The 19,871-nt window shown below is 43.0% G+C and overlaps 2 protein-coding genes across 2 annotated transcripts; one reads left to right on the top strand and one right to left on the bottom strand.

Annotated features, from left to right (window-relative positions):
- Nucleotides 1-5,524: 5,524 nt before the first annotated feature.
- LOC311354942 (beta-galactosidase-1-like protein 2) lies at nucleotides 5,525-13,201 on the bottom strand (the record flags this gene model as incomplete). Its single annotated transcript, XM_084474806.1, has 19 exons — nucleotides 5,525-5,611; nucleotides 5,697-5,813; nucleotides 5,977-6,088; nucleotides 6,193-6,280; nucleotides 6,383-6,461; nucleotides 6,603-6,674; nucleotides 7,649-7,795; nucleotides 7,979-8,088; nucleotides 8,250-8,330; nucleotides 8,509-8,646; nucleotides 9,213-9,297; nucleotides 9,397-9,461; nucleotides 10,105-10,186; nucleotides 10,264-10,356; nucleotides 10,444-10,552; nucleotides 10,774-10,869; nucleotides 12,293-12,361; nucleotides 12,502-12,687; nucleotides 13,110-13,201. The coding sequence occupies 19 exons, from the start codon at nucleotides 13,199-13,201 to the stop codon at nucleotides 5,525-5,527; spliced, it is 1,908 nt and encodes a 635-aa protein (XP_084330932.1).
- Nucleotides 13,202-13,757: 556 nt separating this feature from the next.
- Nucleotides 13,758-19,858, top strand: ei24 (EI24 autophagy associated transmembrane protein). Its single transcript, XM_084474106.1, has 11 exons — nucleotides 13,758-13,875; nucleotides 15,048-15,184; nucleotides 15,630-15,775; nucleotides 15,888-15,948; nucleotides 16,142-16,208; nucleotides 16,418-16,542; nucleotides 16,898-17,017; nucleotides 17,562-17,673; nucleotides 17,779-17,890; nucleotides 18,051-18,125; nucleotides 18,362-19,858. The coding sequence occupies exons 2-11, from the start codon at nucleotides 15,143-15,145 to the stop codon at nucleotides 18,525-18,527; spliced, it is 1,026 nt and encodes a 341-aa protein (XP_084330232.1). The 5' UTR covers nucleotides 13,758-13,875; nucleotides 15,048-15,142; the 3' UTR covers nucleotides 18,528-19,858.
- Nucleotides 19,859-19,871: the final 13 nt, after the last annotated feature.

The raw sequence follows: 19,871 nt of genomic DNA, 5'->3' as shown, positions 1-19,871 counted from the left end.
GCTTTTGGTGGTAATTGTGCCTGCAGAGGTTTGAGGAATAGGTGCTGGCTTGAGACCCATGGGGGTGTCGGTGAGAACACGGTTGTCCAGTCAGAGTTCCAAGGTTCATAGGTCCTAAGGTGCGAGCAGGACTGTATGCAGTGACGGACTGGACGGTCTGGCATTCAGGCAGATGCCAGAAGGGCTGCGGCCGCGTGTTAGGGGGTTGTTGGAAGAGAGTCTGCTGAGGTTAAACTATGAATCGAGGAATTCAGCGACAGAAGGAGAGAAGGAGATTACTGTTGGCTGTCAATGAAAGTCTCCTCTAAACGAGTAGGCCTACACAGAGAGACGTCAAAGCGTCGGAATTTGATGATGCCGCGGAGATAAAGGAAGATAGGCTACAGAAATAAACCTGGTGAGCAAGAAATATATACCTGCATTGTGTAATCTGTTGCAATTTCCTTCTCCAGCAGTTGAACCTCTTCACCTGTACCTACAACAATGGTTGGCATATAAATTCCTACTAACACTGTCATGTAGCCTACTCAAGTGGCATGCGAACGGAGTTTTTCCACTCTTAAATTAATCATGAATCGCCTAAGGACACGATTGTCACAGGATAATTTGGAGGCCTTTATGCTGATGGCGACAGAGAAAGAGGTCCTAATGAACTTGGATGCTGATGACGTGATAGGCAGGGTTGCTGAGAAGAGCAAGCTCCTTCGCACCTTGTTAACTGCATGACGTTAATTAAGACACCTTTGTATTATGGAGTGGCTGCTCTGAAGATCTATTCTAGGCATTCTTTTTTTTTTTTTTGGAGTTGTGCAAGTTATATCTGTGTAGCGGGCACGTGTACGCGCGTGCGTGCGCCCCCGTGTGGGCCGCTGGTGGGTGAAAATGCCAGGGCCGTTTTTTAATCCCAGTCCGTCACTGGGTATGACTAGGGATTTAGAGATAAATGGCTGACTTGAAGCCGTTCAACACTATTAATGCTTGATAGTGGGCCGAGAGATAATGTGGGACCGCGCGAACCCGACAAGCATGCCGCTCCAATTGGCCTGCCCAAACGGCCCACGAGAGGCCGCGGCCCTTCTCGCATCTGCCTGAATGCCAGACCGTCCAGTCCGTCACTGATTGTCAATGACGCAGGACAAACTAATACAACGAGACATAACTACTTGTATAGGTAGTTTATTTAAGTTTAAACATATTTGACAACATATTACCTATAAAAATAAGTAAATGAACTAATGGCCATGACCGCAGACCTCGCTCTCGCTCGCTCACTCGCTCTCTTTTTCTCTCTCTCTGTCTCTCGCTCCCCCTCACTCTCTCTGCGCATAGCTTCCACTGCCACCAGAGTTGACCGTTGACACACCCACCAAACCTATAACAAGCGAACTCGTGCTGCGTGTAGATAATATTTCTCAATGTTAAACATATTTACCATTAGACTCTACTTCTTAATTCCAGCAAATATTTCCTCAAACTGCGTCGTCAACAAGTCCAATAGACGTCGAGTCACAACGTGACTTAATTTTTACCCTTTGCCGACATGAGAACATAATCTTAAGGAAATGGTGATTTTGAGGAGAACTTGTTTTAACTTGTAACCAACTAAACACACCTGTGATAAAGTGTAATTTAATTAAGTATTTACCATTGAATTTCACCCACTGTAAAATATGTGGCTCAAATGCTAAACACCTAGATCATTTGGTTCATATCAAAAGGATAGCAATATTGAGCTAGACAGATACATCTATAATATTTTGTTTAGTTATGCATACTCTATCACTCAAGCATTAATACATGTCCTATTCATCTTCAACAAAAGACAGATTTCAGGGTATAAAGTGCACTATCCAAAACATTTTATTTATACCCAAGTAGGCCTACATCTTCTTTAAACAACAAAATGAAAACTTATTGGGACCAAAATCCAATCCCCCCAGTCCTTGCAGGTGCATGTTTCAGGTGTAAACTCATGGCTGCTTCGATTTCTGTATCTGTGGCGTTGGAATTCCATCTTTTCTGCTGGAAAGAAAACACCAGTAGGGGAGAGTGGGGTGAGTAGTGCCACTTTTTACCCAAAGTGACTTTAAAGTGAGGCCATGACAGTAATGTCTCCAAATGAAATATGTATGTATATTTCAGGATGTGGTGCATCCCTGGCAACAATAACTATGGATCTGAAATAAACTGTTTAAGAAATATAGCTTTCAGAAAAAAAGTGGTCTCGTGGCACAACTTGCCCCCGGTGCAGGGTAAGTTGTGCCTTTGGAGAGAATACGTTGGGGTGACTAATTTAAGGTTTATTTAAAGTAAATATAGGGTTCCAACCAGGATAATGCTGAACATCCTTTCTTCTACACCAAGAAGAAGACAAGAACAAAAGAACAAAATGAGAAAGAAAACTAAACAACTAAACAAAATTAAATTCAAAATCAGGCCGTAATTGACTGAAAACCACAGATCCGGCCTACTACTTAACATTCCCCTTGTCGATGCTGCAGGGGAATATGAACTTCTCCTCCCTTCTGGCTGTACCACCAAGATTTTTTGGTGTTGGTAGTTTTCGGAGCACATCACCTCTAGGGATTGTCTTTAAATGTGAAGATGGGCTTTCCATCCACCTCTTACAACTTTGCCTTAGAAATTTTGCACTGATGTCGGCATCATCAACCTTCTCCACCAATCCAACGTAATTATAGGTTGTAGTTTTATCTGCAAAGCTCACAATGACAAAGTCACTGGCAGACAGATCTTTGACCTGTGGCATTGGTTGGCTCCTTGTGTGATGGTACAGGCAGGTCAGACCGGTCAGGAAGATATCCCTGTTCAACGGAAATATGCCCGTTGCTCTGAAACCTGATGTGATGTGTGTGGGTGTCATTGCTTAACAAGTTCTGCAACCTTGTAAATCAATACGGTTGAGGATCAGGATCTAGGATACGGACCAGGATGTGTGCGCATCCAACCATCCGTCGCTCTGTTGTAGTAGGTTTTCAAAAGGTTGGCAAAACTCACCCCAACCCTACCATTTTGCAAAACTAGCATGATTCAGCAGTTTAGGGATAACATTGTGCTAACTGTATAGACTCATAGTGTAGCATACTAAAGCACTAAAACATGTGTCAAATGTTTTCAAACTTGTCTATAATTGTTCAGACGCAACAATCAAAAAACCTTGATCATAGAAATTTTACTTTGAAAGGCAAAAAACGTTTTTTGAGCTTAAATGTGCAAACCTCTCATTCCATGTGTCTCCCTTCTTTGCAGGATGAGTCTAATGGATGGCTCTTCAAAAATATGTGGTCACATGACCAATTTTTTCTATGGTTTTCTAGAAACAAGGGGTGGCACTACTTCCCCACTGGCACAACTTACCCCACTCTCCCCTACAAGGTTTGGGGAGAGTGAGAAGTTTGACTGGCCAAAATACACAAGTGTTTTGCTCAGTAGATGAAGACAGTTTCACCATTCAGCGCCCCAGCTTGTAAATCACCATTCCATTATGTTTTCATGTCGAAATGAAGTCATGTTGTGACTTGACGTCAAGTTGTATCTTCAGTCATCGAGTCTGAAGATTATAAGACTAAGATTATGAAAACATAATCTTAGAGGAATGGTGATTTACAGGAAAACTTACTTTAGAGTGGTGTAACTGAATAACCACTCCCAGCTAACATTTCTGCATTCATTCAAAGTCTAATATAGTCTACGCCCTACATATCGCTGTTTAAATTAACAAAGATGTCACTCTGTAACATTAATGTGAACAGTAATGTTTACACATGAAGTGTTATTATTATATTATATTATTATTCCAAACGCAATATGCTATCATGTATATGGCCAATACGGGTGTTAAATTTTTTTATTCCAGCATTTACTCGAGTTCCATTTAGAAACTATTTTTCCTTGCGCACCAACACGTCGTAATCCCTCCAACGCATGTGCAGGTGATATCATTTCGCTGTCAAGTTCGGCAGCATGCAAGAGTTGCAGGTGAGTTTCGAAAAGACACTGCAATTTAAAATGCAACTGTATTTCTAAAGACATTACCCTTTTACTATTTGCATGCTAAACTGTTGAATTTGAGGCTACATGGCGTATTCTCATGGATAGCGGGTTTTCGTATTTGTAACGTTTCATACGAACTGGGAGCGGGAAGCTAGCAGGCTAACGTTAGCTTAGCCCTGAAATGGGACGCTGATACTTCCAAGCTGGGGAGCAGCAGCGTCCCGTTTCGGGGCTAATGTTAGCTGTGTGTTCTTGAAAATAAAACACGGTGGCAAAGCCCTTTCCCCGTGCATTAGTCCTGTGAACTGTTGGTCAATTTTAGGACCCATTCTTCTCATTATTCATAGCGAGAGGGGTGATAGCTTCCCATGTTGCTAGCTAAATGGACTTGATGTAGCCACCAGTTAGTCCTTGAGGCTGGGACGCTGGATGGTGAAACGGTCTTCGTCCACTGAGCCAAACACTTGTGTATTTTGGCCAGTCCAACTTCTCACTCTCCCCAAACCTTGTACTGGTGTTTTCTGAAATATTCCTGGGTTGTATGTTATGGGGTATATGGATTTGTGTGTTATGTGAATGTTGTGTGAATGTTAACTGTATTTTGATTGTACATGGAGATGTGTTGTGTCTATATGCAGACTTTGTGCTGCTTTGTCACCTGCTTTGTTTTTTGGAGTTGTCTTTAGGTATCCATAGGGCTGTATGGACATCTGGGACTTTGTCTCCAGTATGGATTGGATTTGGATGTGGTGCTGGTTCGTTTTTTTCATTCAGGTCATTCAGGTTATATACTATTTCAAACTGTTGTATCTACTGCTGTTGTTCTGACAGCACTTTGGTCAACATGAGTCAGGGTATTTCCTTTTTTTCCCGAAAAATGTGCCAACCTTGCCTTTCATTTTGAGACTTCAGAGTTGTTATGTGTAGGTCTATTCCATAATGTTTTTATCGTACCATTATGATGTGTGCAAAATCGCAAAAAATACTGTGCAGTATATGCACAAATGACTGGGTAACACTTTACATACATTAATTAACCATTAATTAACATTAGTTAATGCAGTAATACGCCAGACCATTACTTTACTGTTATTTAATGCTTATAACATTATTTAAACTTATGCATTACCTTATGTTAATAAAATATTTTAGTACATCTGTTATTAATGTACCCAATGGATGTGTGTCATGCTGATAATGTTTTAGCATTCCAGGAGGCATTCCCGAGACCGATGGTTTATTTATTTGGTTATTTTTGGTTCATGTTTAAAAGGGCTGGCAAAACAAAGAGGTATGGTTATACATGTTATAAAAATCCCTCTTAATGAAACCCTGTGTCTGCGACTTTTATTATATATTATATATGGGCATTTCATAGCCCATATATGCAAATTTCATAGCCAATACACTGTCAAGTCAAAGTCTGTCTTGTCCTTTCATTCATCCAGTGGTGGTAGGCAGGGACAAAACCGAAAAACTTTCACACATACAAATAAATAATGTGACAACACATTCACTTGATGTCGGCGGTCATGCCTAGGTCGTGCGTCTCTTCCAGCTGGATCTTGTAGTCTGCTTCTTGCTCCTCGAACGCGATGATCTACAAACACAGTAAACAACACCTCAGAGAGAGAGAGAGAGACACCAAGTGGACAAAATGACTGCGACTGATTTACATTTCAGACCTGATTCATTCCACTGTTGAGAAGGGGCCCCGGCAGATAGAGGGCCTGCTGGGGCCCACTGGACCAGTAGCGGCCCAGGTTCAGCCCGTTAATAAACACAACTCCTCTGCCCCATCCCTGTGGTTTCATGAAAGAAAAAGCCAAGGATGAAATGAAAGAAGAATGAAATTTATCTTGTGCTTAACAACACACATAATTACGTTGCCAACATTTCTGGGGAAAACAACATGAACGGAAGGCGTCATAGCCAGTGTAAATCATCACTTTGGCATTTACTCACAGGAAGCTTCACAAATGTGTCGCTGGGGTAGCCGTAGGCGAACAGCGCTCCCATGAGGAACGCAGGGTAGAGGGGGACCTCGGGCCGAGCTTTCCACGGCGCCCGGTACAGACTGGAACAGAGCACCCGTCATTGTTTTATGCAAACAAAAATCCTTTGACGCAGTATTTTTGCATTTTATGCCGTTCGCATATAGGAAGTCTTATCTCAACAAACCTATCTATGAAGCTTGGTTTCATATCAAGGCTGTAGATGGTGAAATCTCTCAGAGGCGTTCCGTTTAATAAAACATCTCCCACCAGGCCTGCAACAAAGCATAATAAATTAACACGTAGCGTGCCGGTGGACGCGTGTTCAACGCGTGAGTGGTTTGATGGGAGGAAATGCGGTGGAGTGGCGCTACAACCTTTGCGTTGCTTGTCAAGGTCTTTGCCTTGGTGTACCCGGCCACAGTTCTCCACCAAAAGGCTCAAAGTCCGCTTTCCCTTCTGGGGGTCAAAAGTTTTTTTTTGTTTGGTTTTAGGTCAGTGAGTCACTTAACCAGTACATACCAGAGATATCAGCAGCCCACACAGGCAGGCGACGTTAACCAAGAATGGCAGACAGTTGATAGATAGACAGCCTACCTCGCCATCAGGGACTGCCATCTCTAGAGTGTGGCGCTTAAAAAAACCAATATACCGTCTGTCCACAAAGACCTGAAGAAGGAAAAACATATTTAATAAGGCAGACTGAAAATAAACTGGACGCAATACAGTCACACCATTGTTAATATTGGATATGTGTGAAGCACATCACTCTAACAATCATTTAACTTTGATAAAAACGTTGAATCCAAACAAATTGTTTTTTGCTTTCATGACAATAGATAGACAACTCAATAGACAAACTGTCTATAATTCATATCCAAAGCAATGCTATATGTATCTGTGTGGGTGTTCAATGTCAAACATCACCGGGGATGGCATTACAGTGAATTTAACCCCCTCTCCGTCTGCAGACGACGCCGAAGGGTACTTTTCCCGCCAGTGACTTTTTTTGGAATTTGACGTTCTCGGAGTGAGACTGTTGGTGTGTTTATGTTGGTGTGTGTGTGTGTGTGTGTGTGTGTGTGTGTGTGTGTGTGTGTGTGTGTGTGTGTGTGTGTGTGTGTGTGTGTGTGTGTGTGTGTGTGCGCGCGTGTGTGTGTGTGTGTGTGTGTGTGTGTGTGTGTGTGTGTGTGTGTGTGTGTGTGTGTGCATACACCAACGTTTGTGTTGTGAGTGTGTCTCTAGTGTGTGTGTGTGTGTGTGTGTGTGTGCGTGTGTGTGCATGCGTGTGTCTATGGTGTGTTAGTGTGTGTGTGAGTGTGCACAATTGTGTGCACATGCATGTGTGTGTGTGTGTGTGTGTGTGTGTGTGTGTGTGTGTGTGTGTGTGTGTGCATACACCAACGTTTGTGTTGTGAGTGTGTCTCTAGTGTGTGTGTGTGTGTGTGTGCGTGTGTGCGTGTGTGTGCATGCGTGTGTCTATGGTGTGTTAGTGTGTGTGTGAGTGTGCACAATTGTGTGCACATGCATGTGTGTGTGTGTGTGTGTGTGTGTGTGCATGAGTGTAAAGAACATGTCTTATAAAGGGATTCCATGGTTACCAGACTATAGCATTCCATGGTGGCTCTTGAAAGGTCACTCACCAGGGCACGGTCTCGAACGTTGTCCCCAGACTTCAGTAAGCCCCCGCTAGTGATGGTGGTCTCATACAGTGTGTATCCTTGTGACTGGCCGTTTTTATTGTTCACTGGTAGGTTCTCCATATTGACCGGTGTTGCGGATTTAAACGGCTAAGATAGGGAAATTATATTTCAATCATATTTTAAGTTTGCTCCAAATATGAATTTGTCTCATATTTATATATTTTTTCCAGCAAATACACAGACACACACACACGCACACACAATAACGCACACAAGTACCCACATACTAACACACTTGTATACAAACACGCACAATAACTTTGCACTTACACCTTCAGTGAAGCTCAGAGCATCCCACAGGGACAGGTGGTTATACATGATAGCTGGCTCATAGGCCTCTCTATAATGCAGTGCAGGCATGTCAGGCACAGACTCATCACCCACAAATAAAGATACAAACAGGTAATCAGGCAACGACGTCTTCCACTGTTTCTGTGTAGCAATCATGTTGTAAAACAATTAAAAGAGATAGAAACAAGAAACGAAATAAGAGCCATGGTGTGCATATGAAGTGTATTTTTGTAGCTTTGTTGTGACTCACTGTTGTATCGACTGAAAATATCTCTAAGAAGATGGTACTTCGGTGTGTACTCTCCCGCCTCAGACAAGGGAGCGTCATAATCTGGAAGACACCAAAAAAAACGTAGTGGTCAAACAATTGCCCTGCACTGCCATCTAGTTCACACGACAAGTAGTGCGGCTATGAAATCAAAACGAATATGCTTTCTAATAGGACAGTAAGACAGACAGGAGCAGATAAATTGTTTACGGTTAAGGCAAAATACCACATAGCAACCAACCATAGCTTGGAACTATTGCTTTGTATGAAGGGATTCCGAGTGCACCACTCATAAAGCCAAAACTGGTGCCTCCGTGGAACATGTAGAGATTGATGGACATGCCTCTTCTCAGAATCTCCCTCACATTGGACACCATGTCTATAACAAAAGAAAGGTCACGTCATGATTCAACTCCTCTTTGGCCCTCACTGCCACCAGGCGGGATAACTGGTGAAAATAATTCTCAAAACAAAAGTATTTTCTAAAAAGTATAATTATTTATAATTTCAACACAAATTATATTAACTAAAAAAATCATGGACAAAATGGACATCTTCTCATTCTCCCGCCGTTTCATCAAAATAACTTTTTGGCCACTGTGATTTCTCCCTGGTTAAATAAAGTTTAAATTAAAAAAAAAAAAAAACTGGACTCAGTTTTCAGCTGGACTCAAAACTGGACTTAGGCCCAGCTACATCCCTTTCTCTCCAGGTATAACATTTCTACATTCTACTAGGTCTGTTTGTGAAAGCTTTTGGTTATCTTGATATCTCAGGACAACTTTAGACTAATGTAAAAAAAAAAGAAAATGAAGAAAAAAGAGCGTTCACTAAAAATCTCCAAGTTACAAATTTTCATAGTAAACATAACCTTAGCCCAATAGTGCAGCCTTTTCTGAATCAGATGCATCTTTTAAAGATGTCTGCCACAAAGGTCCTTCTTACCTTCGGGAGCGAGCACATGGTGAAGATCCCCCCAGGCATCGGCCATACCGCTCCAGATGTCCGTAACCATGGCGGGGCTGTTGGGCTAACACACAGCACAACGGAGGAGCTATACAGTGATGACTTCTACAGTGATCCCCGCACTATGCAGGACTCCAGGGCGGTGGACGATCACTACTGATACCTGGACAGAGTTCAGCTCCTGCATGTCCTTCGTACGGAGCTTCCAAAGCTTCAATGTTCTGATGGCTGCCAGAGAAGACGTATACATTATGGTGTGTGTGTGTGTGTGTTTATGCGTCCTAGTGTGTGTGTGTAGTGTGTGTATGTGTTTGTGTGTGTGTGTGTGTGTGTGTGTGTGTGTGTTTGTTTGATTGTGTGTGTGTGTGTGTGTGTGTGTGTGTGTGTGTGTCCTAGTGTGTGTGTGTGTGTGTGTGTGTGTGATTCTTAGTATGTGTGTGTGTTTGTTTGTGTGTGTGTGTGTGTGTGTGTCCTAGTGTGTGTGTGTGTGTGTGTGTGTGTGAGTGCTTGTTTGTGTTATTGACGTGTAATTGTTTAATCTAATTGTGTGCAAAGGTGCATGATTCCGTGTATGTGTATGTGTGCTTCAGTATGCATCTGCATGTGTGTATTTGTGTGTCTGCTTGAATCTATGTGTATGCATGTGTGTTCTTGAGTGTGTAATTTAAATGTACATGCAATTGTTTAATTTACATAATTGTGTGTGTGTGTGTGTGTGTGTGTGTGTGTGTGTGTGTGTGTGTGTGTGTGTGTGTGTGTGTGTGTGCCTACGTGTGTGCCTGCATGACTACAGGACTTCATTCATGTGTATGCGTGCGTGAGCTTTACCCATGTGTAATATGTGTATAATGAATGTCTTAGTGTACTATACCTCCATTAACACCGCCTGCCTTCAGTCCATTGGAAAGGTCTGATGTGAGGAGCATTTCATTGACACCCCTGGACGTCAAGGCCTTTGAGAAAAACAACACAGTCACAACAACACACTCACATTGCCTGTACCTATGTCTGAGGCCACATGTCGCACTACCTCCTTGATGAAAGCCATATAGCGGTTGTCCTTGGCATAGGACCCATAGCTATCGTCCAACTGTACTGCAATAATCGGGCCTCCCTTCTTGAACTGAAAACAAAACCGTCACAGGAGATTATGCACAATTTTTTTCCAAAACAACCACATATTTCTGTGACGCTTGTTGCGTGCAATGACCTGAAGTGGAACTATTTTTGGGATGAGTTTATCAAAGAAGACGTTGACGGCGTCCGTGAAGCCTGGATATGTTGTCCTCAGCCGCATGTTCTCATCTTGAAGAAGCCAGCTGCACACAAATTGAGTGTAAGGCAATCAATGTCTGACGCAGAACAATGTGCACGTTGTGCTGCTGGGTCAATTGGCTTCTGTGTGTGCGTACATTTCTAGAGTCTATACAGTAGCTTGATAGCTTTCACATGTTTTCTACACCCGCTGAAAGATGGATCACAGTATGGATGTAAGCAGTATGGAAGCTATAGAGGTTGTATATGATACCATCAGACTAACCTTGGCAGCCCGCCCAGGTCCAGCTCAGCAGAGATATAAGGCCCTGGTCGCAGGATTACCCAGAGTCCCAGATCAGCCGCTAGACTGATGTAAGACCTGCCATCAAGACCACAGAACACAATCAGAGAAAGGGTTCAAATTCGGGAGAGAATTTGGTGCAATCTAAGTATGACTTCTAAGAACCTAGCTCACCAACTAATTCATTTTCAAAACCATACACAGGGTCTACATCACACCCTATAAGAGATTTCAGATGAAATTGCAAATTACTAACAACTGTCATATATGTAACACTAACACTGCTTCACCCGGAACATTCTTACACATGTTTTGGGATTGTCCAGTTATCTCTAAGTTCTGGTCTCATGTAAACTCAGTTTTAGTGGATATACTTGATATTTTTTATGTTCCTAATCCTGGTTTTTTTCTGCTTAATGATAATTCTGATATTAATCTAAAGCAAATTCAGTTCAAAAGGATATTCGCAGGGTTTACCTCTGCAAAGAAAACAATTTTGAAAAACTGTTTTTCTCCAGATATGTGTATGAAAGCGTTCTGGATCCATAGCCTGGTCAACATTGTCAATCTTGAACATACAACTGCCCGACTTAATAAGGCACGACCAGTGACTGTTCAAGCTTGGAACTCTTTCTCATCCAAGATAATCTCTTGGGCTAGGGACAACAACAACTAGGCAATCTTTGATGTGATGTGTTACCTGCTGAACATGTTTTTGTTGCTTTATGTATTGTCTTACCAACCTGATATTTTTTCTTCTTTCTTTTTCTTTTTTACTCTCCTCAATTTAACATATGACTTTTGATATGTCTGTAACTCCCCCCCCCCCACTCCCCTCCAGAGAGAAAGAGAGAGGGCACACATTCCCGCTCCAGAAGTGTATTGATTGTGACATCCCAGACACAAGTAACCAAACACTTAATCACAGTCATCTGGGACCATCTAGGGTGGAACAAAAACAGGTTATCGAAAGACCCCTTTTCTAATTGGCTGTGATGTCACTTGCCAGCGCTAATAACGGTTTTTATATTCTTCTTTAGGATGCATATGTGGCCACACAGCTGCATATCTCCGGAGTTGGAAGTCTGAAAGCCTGGGCACTGAGTGTGTGGCCACAACACTAGCTGATACAGCATCCCTTGGTGGCTCCTGACTCTCCACTAGCGCTAATTGCCTTGCTGAGCGTTGCTGTTGTTGTGGAAAGGCTGCAGTGGTTGTCAGGTGGCTTCGTCCCCTACCTGGTCTCCCCTGGGCCTGGCGGCTTATGGCGGTAATGGTGAGGATGATGATGATGATGATATGAACGTGACACCAGATGCAATGTGGGGCATTCCCCAAACACACCAGAGCTATTGATAACTCAACACTCTACTGGCTGTGAGGTAAGTGGTGAGGTGAGTTGGATGGCTGGATGGCTCACCGACTCCCTGCACCTCGCAGCTTGTGCGTGTGTCGATTGTGCGGACGGACAGACAAACAAGGAACAGATTTCGGCGCTCACTCTAAGTCCAGCTGTGTCTGAAAGTTGAAGACGTCTCTCTCCGGCTGATGCAAACTCCACGGTACATATCTGCAGGGATTCAAACACACACAGCCCAGAATCCCCCCACCGCCCACTCAAATGTTAGTACTCACTGCCTCCATCCACCTCAGATCCCCCTGTGATTATGACAGCCACACAAAGAGGTTGTTTACAGATGTCTGCCTTACGTGGTGATGGTGTTGATGCCACAGGCCTTGGCCTTCATCAGACGGTCCCTCCAGTACGCGCTGGGGACGCGGAAGTAGTGCACGGACCCCCCGAGGATGCGGAAGGGCTCCCCGGCTAGGGTGAACTGAGAGTTGTTGGCGTGCAGGCCCAGTTTCCTGCTCAACCTCCTCCCCCCCACGGGTGTCCTGGAGAAGAATTGGGCCATTTGTGTCTCGTTGCGTTATCCGCCCATTATGCTTTTGTGTTTTTGAATAGAGCACTCATGACATGAGCGAAAGGAATTTGCATGGCCCAAGCAAAAGGAAAAGAATCTTGTCTAAACAAGCAACGGGCAGTATACGTTTAAAAAGGACAAGGCATACGCTAAAAGATTTCAAGAAATTAGAGTGCAAAAAAAAGTGTTTTCAAATCTTAACAATCAACTAGATTTACGTGTATTTTCTTTATGATTTTGTTTTTATTTGGAATGCCTACAGTTTTTCCTATGCAAAGAGATTACCATAAAAAAAACAGCAAAACAAGTCTAATGAAAAAGTAAAACAGTATAATGTTGCAGTAATGTAGTAAATAAGATACAACCCTCATTTGTTGTGTAATATGTACTCACCCTAGATATCGGTACATGATGAATCCAAAGATGCTCAAACAGATAAAAGCATATTTCCTTTTGTGGGCATTTCTTATTCTCAAAACAACCATTGATAAACTTTAAGATGCTTTCCAATAAACTTCCACTGAATAAATTGAGTTGGGAAAGAAAGCAACAGACCCAGGAGCAGAGATTGAGAGAGAGTGTGTTGTCTGTGTGAGGTATGTGTGTGTGTGTATGTGTGTGTGTGTGTGTGTGTGTGTGTGTGTGAGAGAGAGAGAGAGAGAGAGGGAGGGAGAGGGAGATAGGGAGGGAGAGCGAGAGCGAGATATGTCTATATTGCGGGATTGTCCATGTGTTGAGGGGTCATAAACCTTGTTACATACCCTCTATATAGTTTATGTTATAGTATTATATCGTTATATTGTTATATTAATACAACTATACATTAATATATTTGTGTATATTAATACAATCAAATATAAATTTATAATTTTACAACTTTAGCTACCCTGTAATAAACGAACGGGGTAGCTAAGGTTATTTATCAACTCCAACTAAATCGACTTAACCAATTAAATGTTAACTCAATAAGATAGTATTTACTGTCCATCCATACGGGTCTGAACCAACATTCACTACACTTCCCATGGTCCTTTGAGGTCGGAGCTTGCGCAATACCCACGGGCCTGGCACCCAGCGTTTGTTTGGTTTTGTTTTTGTCACTTACAGGGTTGAACACACGTATTGCTGAAGTTCATATAGGTTGAGCTTGTCGCATGAGGTAAGTTCAGATCTTCCTTGCACGTACTCATGTTCTTTGACATCACTCGCGTGTTAAGAGTGTTGTCTTTAGAGAAAACATCAAATCAGTCGCGAAGCATAATGCACATAACGTAAGGCGTAGCTGACAGTGAACAAAACATAAGGAGTCATGCACTCTGTGTAGTCTTAACATCCTGAGAGCCCAGATAGCACGATCACTGGCATTATGGTGGAGGAAACAACAACAAAATATGCTTATGCGTCTTTGTAGGCCGAAAGGAGCCGTCTAACGTTACATTTGAGCTACCATCCAAGCTATGTGGTTGAGCTCACTAACCCAGCACCAGCCAGCTAATGTTACAGATATAAGGAGCCATTGCCTTACGCGTATGGACGCTTCTAGGAAGACCTGTGTTGAAATACGCTCCTAATTATGTACATCATGTGTGGGTCATTAAGTCAAACATGTAGTCTGACTTCATGCCACCACCTTTTGTAAAACGAATGGTCGTCTCCTAAATGTGCTCTGAAATAAATCTCAAATTGTGTATTCGATTGTATTTCTGCTTGACTGTAACGTTACGCACTAGCAATATATCTAGTCTACAGGAAAATGTAGTTATGGATCATTACGCAGCACAAAGTGATCTGACGTCACGAGCCACAAGCTCTTATAGCAATCCGTATTATTATTGTTATTAAGCATATTTAGTCCTATGTCATCAAAACAAAACGCGAATAAACAACATAGGCCAGGTCTGGTCTACGACGCAAGCCCAGCTAGTAACGTTAGTAAAATCATTGTTTTGACATGGACTGTTTACTCGACATGTATTTACACAAATAATTCCCAGAGCCAGGCAGAAGGCAGTCTACAATGTTCTGTCTTCCATCCGACTATCATGGGGAAACTAATTATTCAGTAATATTTTTGTTCAGTAAAATTAATTTGGTGTAGGCTATGGTACAAAACTACCACTACTACAAAAACACTTAATATAGGTTTAGAACCAGGGTTATAAATAAACAAAGTGGCTCACCGACACTACAAAAAACATTGACAGCTGACAGGCATAACATATGTTTGGGGAAATTCTGTTTAATGATAACTTATAACGTGGTTTCTCATACTATTAAACATTAAAACCTGTTGATGTGTGGCCTTGCCCCAATATTCCTCTGTTGTCCCAGGTTACTGGGAAAGCTCCTCCCTGCCATGAGAACTGACCACCAGGTCGCAAACCCCCCCTCCTTTAGCAGTTGATGGATCTGCAGCTGGTCCAGAGATGACAGACAGCGCCCGGGCCTTCCTCCGCAATGTTGCGACGGTCAGCTGGTCAACACATCATTACCATTATACATACACACACGCGTTCACGCATGTTCCCCATCAACTATTGTGAAATGTTTATATACATTCTTAATTCATCCAATGTGAAATACTACTCGGTTCCCCTCAACAGTTTGAACAGTTTAAAAACACTATATGAATGATCTTGTCATATTCCACATTGTGGTGTGAAGACAACCATATCATATCAATTAATAATTATTTGTGTAATTTGGCTAATATTTTCTCTCCAGTCATGATTATTTGTTCAATTTAACATTTAGCATTACATATTGAAGAAGGCCTGGCTGTTGTCTCCCTTCCTTAAGTTCCCGTTTTAGTAATAAAATAATGATATGTATTCTCCAAAGGCTTTTATTTCAGTATCTGCATAACTTTGATTGTATAATAACCCGCACACACATACACTTATTTTCCCCCAGGGAATCAAGGACTCCATTTTGGGGATTGGAACCATCTCAAAGCTGGACGCTCGCATCCAGCAGAAGAGGGAGGAGCAGAGGAGGAGGAGGGCCAGCGGGGCCCTGGCACAGAGACGGGCACAGAGCGAGGAGCGCAAACCTGACAAGTAGGTCCCGGCCTCCATGTGAAATCACACACCTTCTACTCTTGGGTTGAGGTCTTGACTGATGGTAACTGAATGTTAACTGTTATTCCCCTGTCCACTTCTCTTCTTCCAGTGAACCCAAGTTAGCCAGTAGGATTTTTCAATGCTGTGCCTGGAATGGAGGTGTATTCTGGGTAATTACGAGTGTATTCCTAATACTAATGAAAACAAAAAAAAATCATATGACCACATAATGACCTCAACTACATTTCTGACTGATCCAATCAAATGACCCCTTGATTGGATCAAACTACTGCTCCAAGAATAATACTAAGCAGACGTCGTTTCCAATACAATTCTAATAGTCTTTAAACCTATCCTCTTCAGCTCAGTCTGTTTCTCTTCTATCGGCTGTTCATCCCACTGCTGCAGACCATTACAGCCCGAATCATCGGTATGTACACATGCTAGCAACTCCAAACACAGCTGCTGCACTACTAGGTGGGGTTTAGTACTACAGTATGTACAAACAGAATTACCATACCGCTTACACCACACCTTTGATAATCATCACATTGACTTTATCTTCCTACACAAAAGTGGTAAAAACTACTACCTGACATCCAGAGCTTCTGTTTACCGTGGAGCATGTGTCCCCCTCAGGTGACCCGTCCCTCCACGGCAGTGTGTGGTCCTGGTTAGAGTTTATCCTCACCTCCATCTTCAGCGCCCTCTGGGTGCTCCCCCTGTTTGTGCTCAGCAAGATCGTCAACGCCATCTGGTTCCAGGTGAGGCCTGACGCGGACTAGGCCGTAAATCACAATGCTTGTTGTCATCCCGGTAATTTATCAATGAAGTATGGCCGATGGATCTACTCAAGTATCTCCCTCGAGTATATGCTTAGGTCAGGTTTCCCTACGTCTTATGAATCCCTGTTGAGTCTAAAGCTAGGTTGGCTGGATCACAACCCACTAAAGTATCTTGGATATTGATTAGGTGTCGGATTACCATCGGCCACACAATAACGATATAAGAGAGCTTCACATAGTAATCAAAATAAGAGACTTTATGTGCAAACAACTGTCAATTCTTTGACCATTTAAGAGGGATTTTGGTCAATCGCTGTCCTGTTTTGTTTTTTAGGACATAGCTGACCTGGCGTTCGAGGTGTCCGGCAGAAAGGCCCAGTCGTTTCCCAGCGTCAGCAAGATCATCGCAGACATGCTGTTTAACCTCCTGCTCCAGGCTCTATTTCTCATCCAGGTACACATCTCTAAATCTCTTTTAAAGGGTCCAAGCGGCTTCAAGGATGCTTGCCATAACTGACTCATGTGTTTACCAAGAACTGCATTAAATGTGCGTTATGTAAGCTTAACTACTGTTGTGATACTTGGTGTTTATGTGACACTCACTCAAGGTTGAAATTGAAAGAAATATCATGATGTGACACTTTCCTGGTGTTGGCTAACCTTCCATGTATTGTCTGTTAGCTAAACTTAAAGTAAGTCAATTTACTCTTCTGATGCTTTGATACTTGACAGGTCTGATAAGATTTTATTGGGTTTACAGTATTTCTTCAGCATATGTAGCACATGCAATTGTGGAAACGGCAAAACCACCTCTGGTCATTCAACGTTGGTAAAACCTTGCACTATGCTCTTTTTCAATCCAGCTACTACTAGTACTACTACTAGTACTAACCACTACTAGCTACTAACACGAGTGTTTCACCATCGGTGTAACCGGGATTGAAGGTGCTCCGTGCAACTCTGTGTAACTCTGTGTGCTTGACGCCGTGCCGCACCAGGGTATGGTGGTCAGCCTCTTCCCCATCGACGCCATCGGACAGATGGTCAGCCTGCTGCACATGTCCCTGCTCTACTCCCTCTACTGCTTCGAGTATCGCTGGTTCAACCACGGTGGGACACCGCGTCCGTTTCCTACACGCATACATCACCAACGATTTACACTGCCGTGCGTTCTTTCTAACATTTCTACGGTTTTGTGATTTGCACGGTTGTCAGGCGTTGAGATGCACCAGCGGCTGTCCAACATCGAGAGGAACTGGCCCTACTATTTTGGCTTCGGGTTGCCCATGGCTCTTCTGACCGCTCTGCCCTCTTCCTATATAATAAGGTATTCCACTCTCGTCCCAGATGTCTCTGGGAAGAACAATTTGCAGTCCTTTAATCACACGTATATTTCCATATGGTCTCCATTCAGTCGCTCCAGCATTCATTATATTAATGATCTTTCTACGTGTGTTAATTTCTTGGCTTTTGTGTTTGGATTGCAGCGGCTGCCTGTTCTCTATCCTCTTCCCTCTGTTCATCATCAGCGCTAATGAGGCTCAGACGCCCACAAAGCTATAGTGAGTATAGGTGTGTGTGTGTGTGTGTGTGTGTGTGTGTGTGTGTGTGTGTGTGTGTGTGTGTGTGTGTGTGTGTGTGTGTGTGTGTGTGTGTGTGTGTGTGTGTGTGTGTGTGTGTGTGTGTGTGTGTGTGTGTAAAATTATTGATTTGGATTCCTTCAGGAATGAATGTAGCTTGCCCAGCATCGTCACGTCACTAACCCACGTGCCCCTGTCCCCTCCTGCTTCTCCCACAGCCACTTCCAGCTGCGGCTCTTCTCCCTGGTGGTGATGATCAGCAACAAGCTCTTCCACAAGACCGTCCACCTGCAGACCTCACTCACACCCTCCCCCTCCGCCGAGAGGCTGCCATCGCCCCACTCATCGCCCGCGCGCCACAAACCGCCGCCCGCAAGCCACTGAAGGATAGTGACACGGCGGACGGGCCCCGGCGGATGGGCCCTGGAGGACAGGCCCCTGAGGACAGGCCCCTGAGGACAGGCCCCGGAGGACGGGCCCCGGAGGAGGCTCGGGGACAAGAGGAAAAGGAAAAAGATCCTGGGAGATGGATTTGTATTTGGGATGAGGGTTGTGATGATGCTGACATGTGATTAAGGACAATGGGTCAAATGGGTCATTTTTTATTTTATTTTATTTTTTTTACTAATCTGTGGCCCTTTTTAATGTGGATTTGGCATGCCCATCACATTTTTTTTTAACAAGACTGGATAATTGAACTGACTTGCCTGTGCCTCTCACTTAAATCCAATATTAATTATTTATTCTTTTTTTTCCGGTTATGTGCCATTTTGAATGTCCCTCTGTTAATTACCTACAGCACAAGATTTGATCTATGGGGTTCGGAACAGGTTGAAGAAATGGAGTGATGTACCTTGACAGAGGGAGTTTCCATTTACTCTTTGAAGGGACATGTTTGCCTATAAAAAAAGTAAGCACACTTGTAGTTGAGCTTTTTTAGTTTTTCCCTGAGGTATTGATTGGAATCTCTTCAACAGAGGTCAAATGCAAAGTAGCAGGAGAAAAGTGTCTATGATTCCTTCAGAGTAGCAACGCTTTGGGGTCCAGTGGAGCACCTTTCTATGGTCTTTTTATTATTAAGTGCTTTGTTTTTAGGTGCATTTTTTTAAAACCGTAAAGGAAGCTGTCGAAATGTCAGATAAAAAAACATTGTATGCCCCGAAAAATGAATCTCGATGTGTTAATTGCATAAAGTAGATTGTGGTGATTTGTATCTCATCCTTTATCCCAAAGTACCATTTCACTCCCCTATGGGCACCGCAGTTCAGGGATGATATGACCTGTATGAGTTGATAAAAATGTTTCCGTCTTTCCTAGGTAGTTTAAGTTAAACGACTCTACTGGAGTCAGACGACACTGCCAAACTTTTTATTCATGTTTGTTTTTTTTCATTTATAAAAGTTTGCAAAACAACTGAGGGGGAGCAGTGGAGTTAGCTTCTATTCAAGATCAGAAGTGGGCTTTACTAGGCCATGCAGACCATGGGCCTATGGCTGGGAGTGCTGCCTATGATGACCGTGTGTTATGAAGGTGTAACTTGAATTCCACAATAAGTCAATCACAATAACTGACTATGTTTGTGGGGAATTGGAAGTGGCCAGCTTTTGGAAGAGGCAACATACAAGTGATGGGTGGCGTTTGTGGAGACTGATATTTGTCAGTGAGGTTTTGTAAAAGTAACATGTCTAATTTCAATAAAATTGGTCAGTATTCTACATTTGCTGTTTA

The sequence above is a fragment of the Micromesistius poutassou genome (genome assembly GCF_964030765.1).
Source record: "Micromesistius poutassou genome assembly, chromosome: 10".
In the NCBI taxonomy this organism is placed as follows: Eukaryota; Metazoa; Chordata; class Actinopteri; order Gadiformes; family Gadidae; genus Micromesistius; species Micromesistius poutassou.
Note: the sequence above shows the minus strand (reverse complement) of the source record. Positions and strands in the feature narration are given on the sequence as shown.

What these genes read in the sequence shown, in the direction of transcription:
- ei24 (XM_084474106.1), top strand. Translation starts at nt 15,143, where the DNA reads ATGACAGACAGCGCCCGGGCCTTCCTCCGCAATGTTGCGACG. An exon ending in TCAACGCCATCTGGTTCCAG is followed by an intron (nt 16,543 to 16,897) that starts GTGAGGCCTGAC and finishes TTTGTTTTTTAG; the next exon opens with GACATAGCTGACCTGGCGTT. An exon ending in CAGACGCCCACAAAGCTATA is followed by an intron (nt 18,126 to 18,361) that starts GTGAGTATAGGT and finishes CTTCTCCCACAG; the next exon opens with CCACTTCCAGCTGCGGCTCT.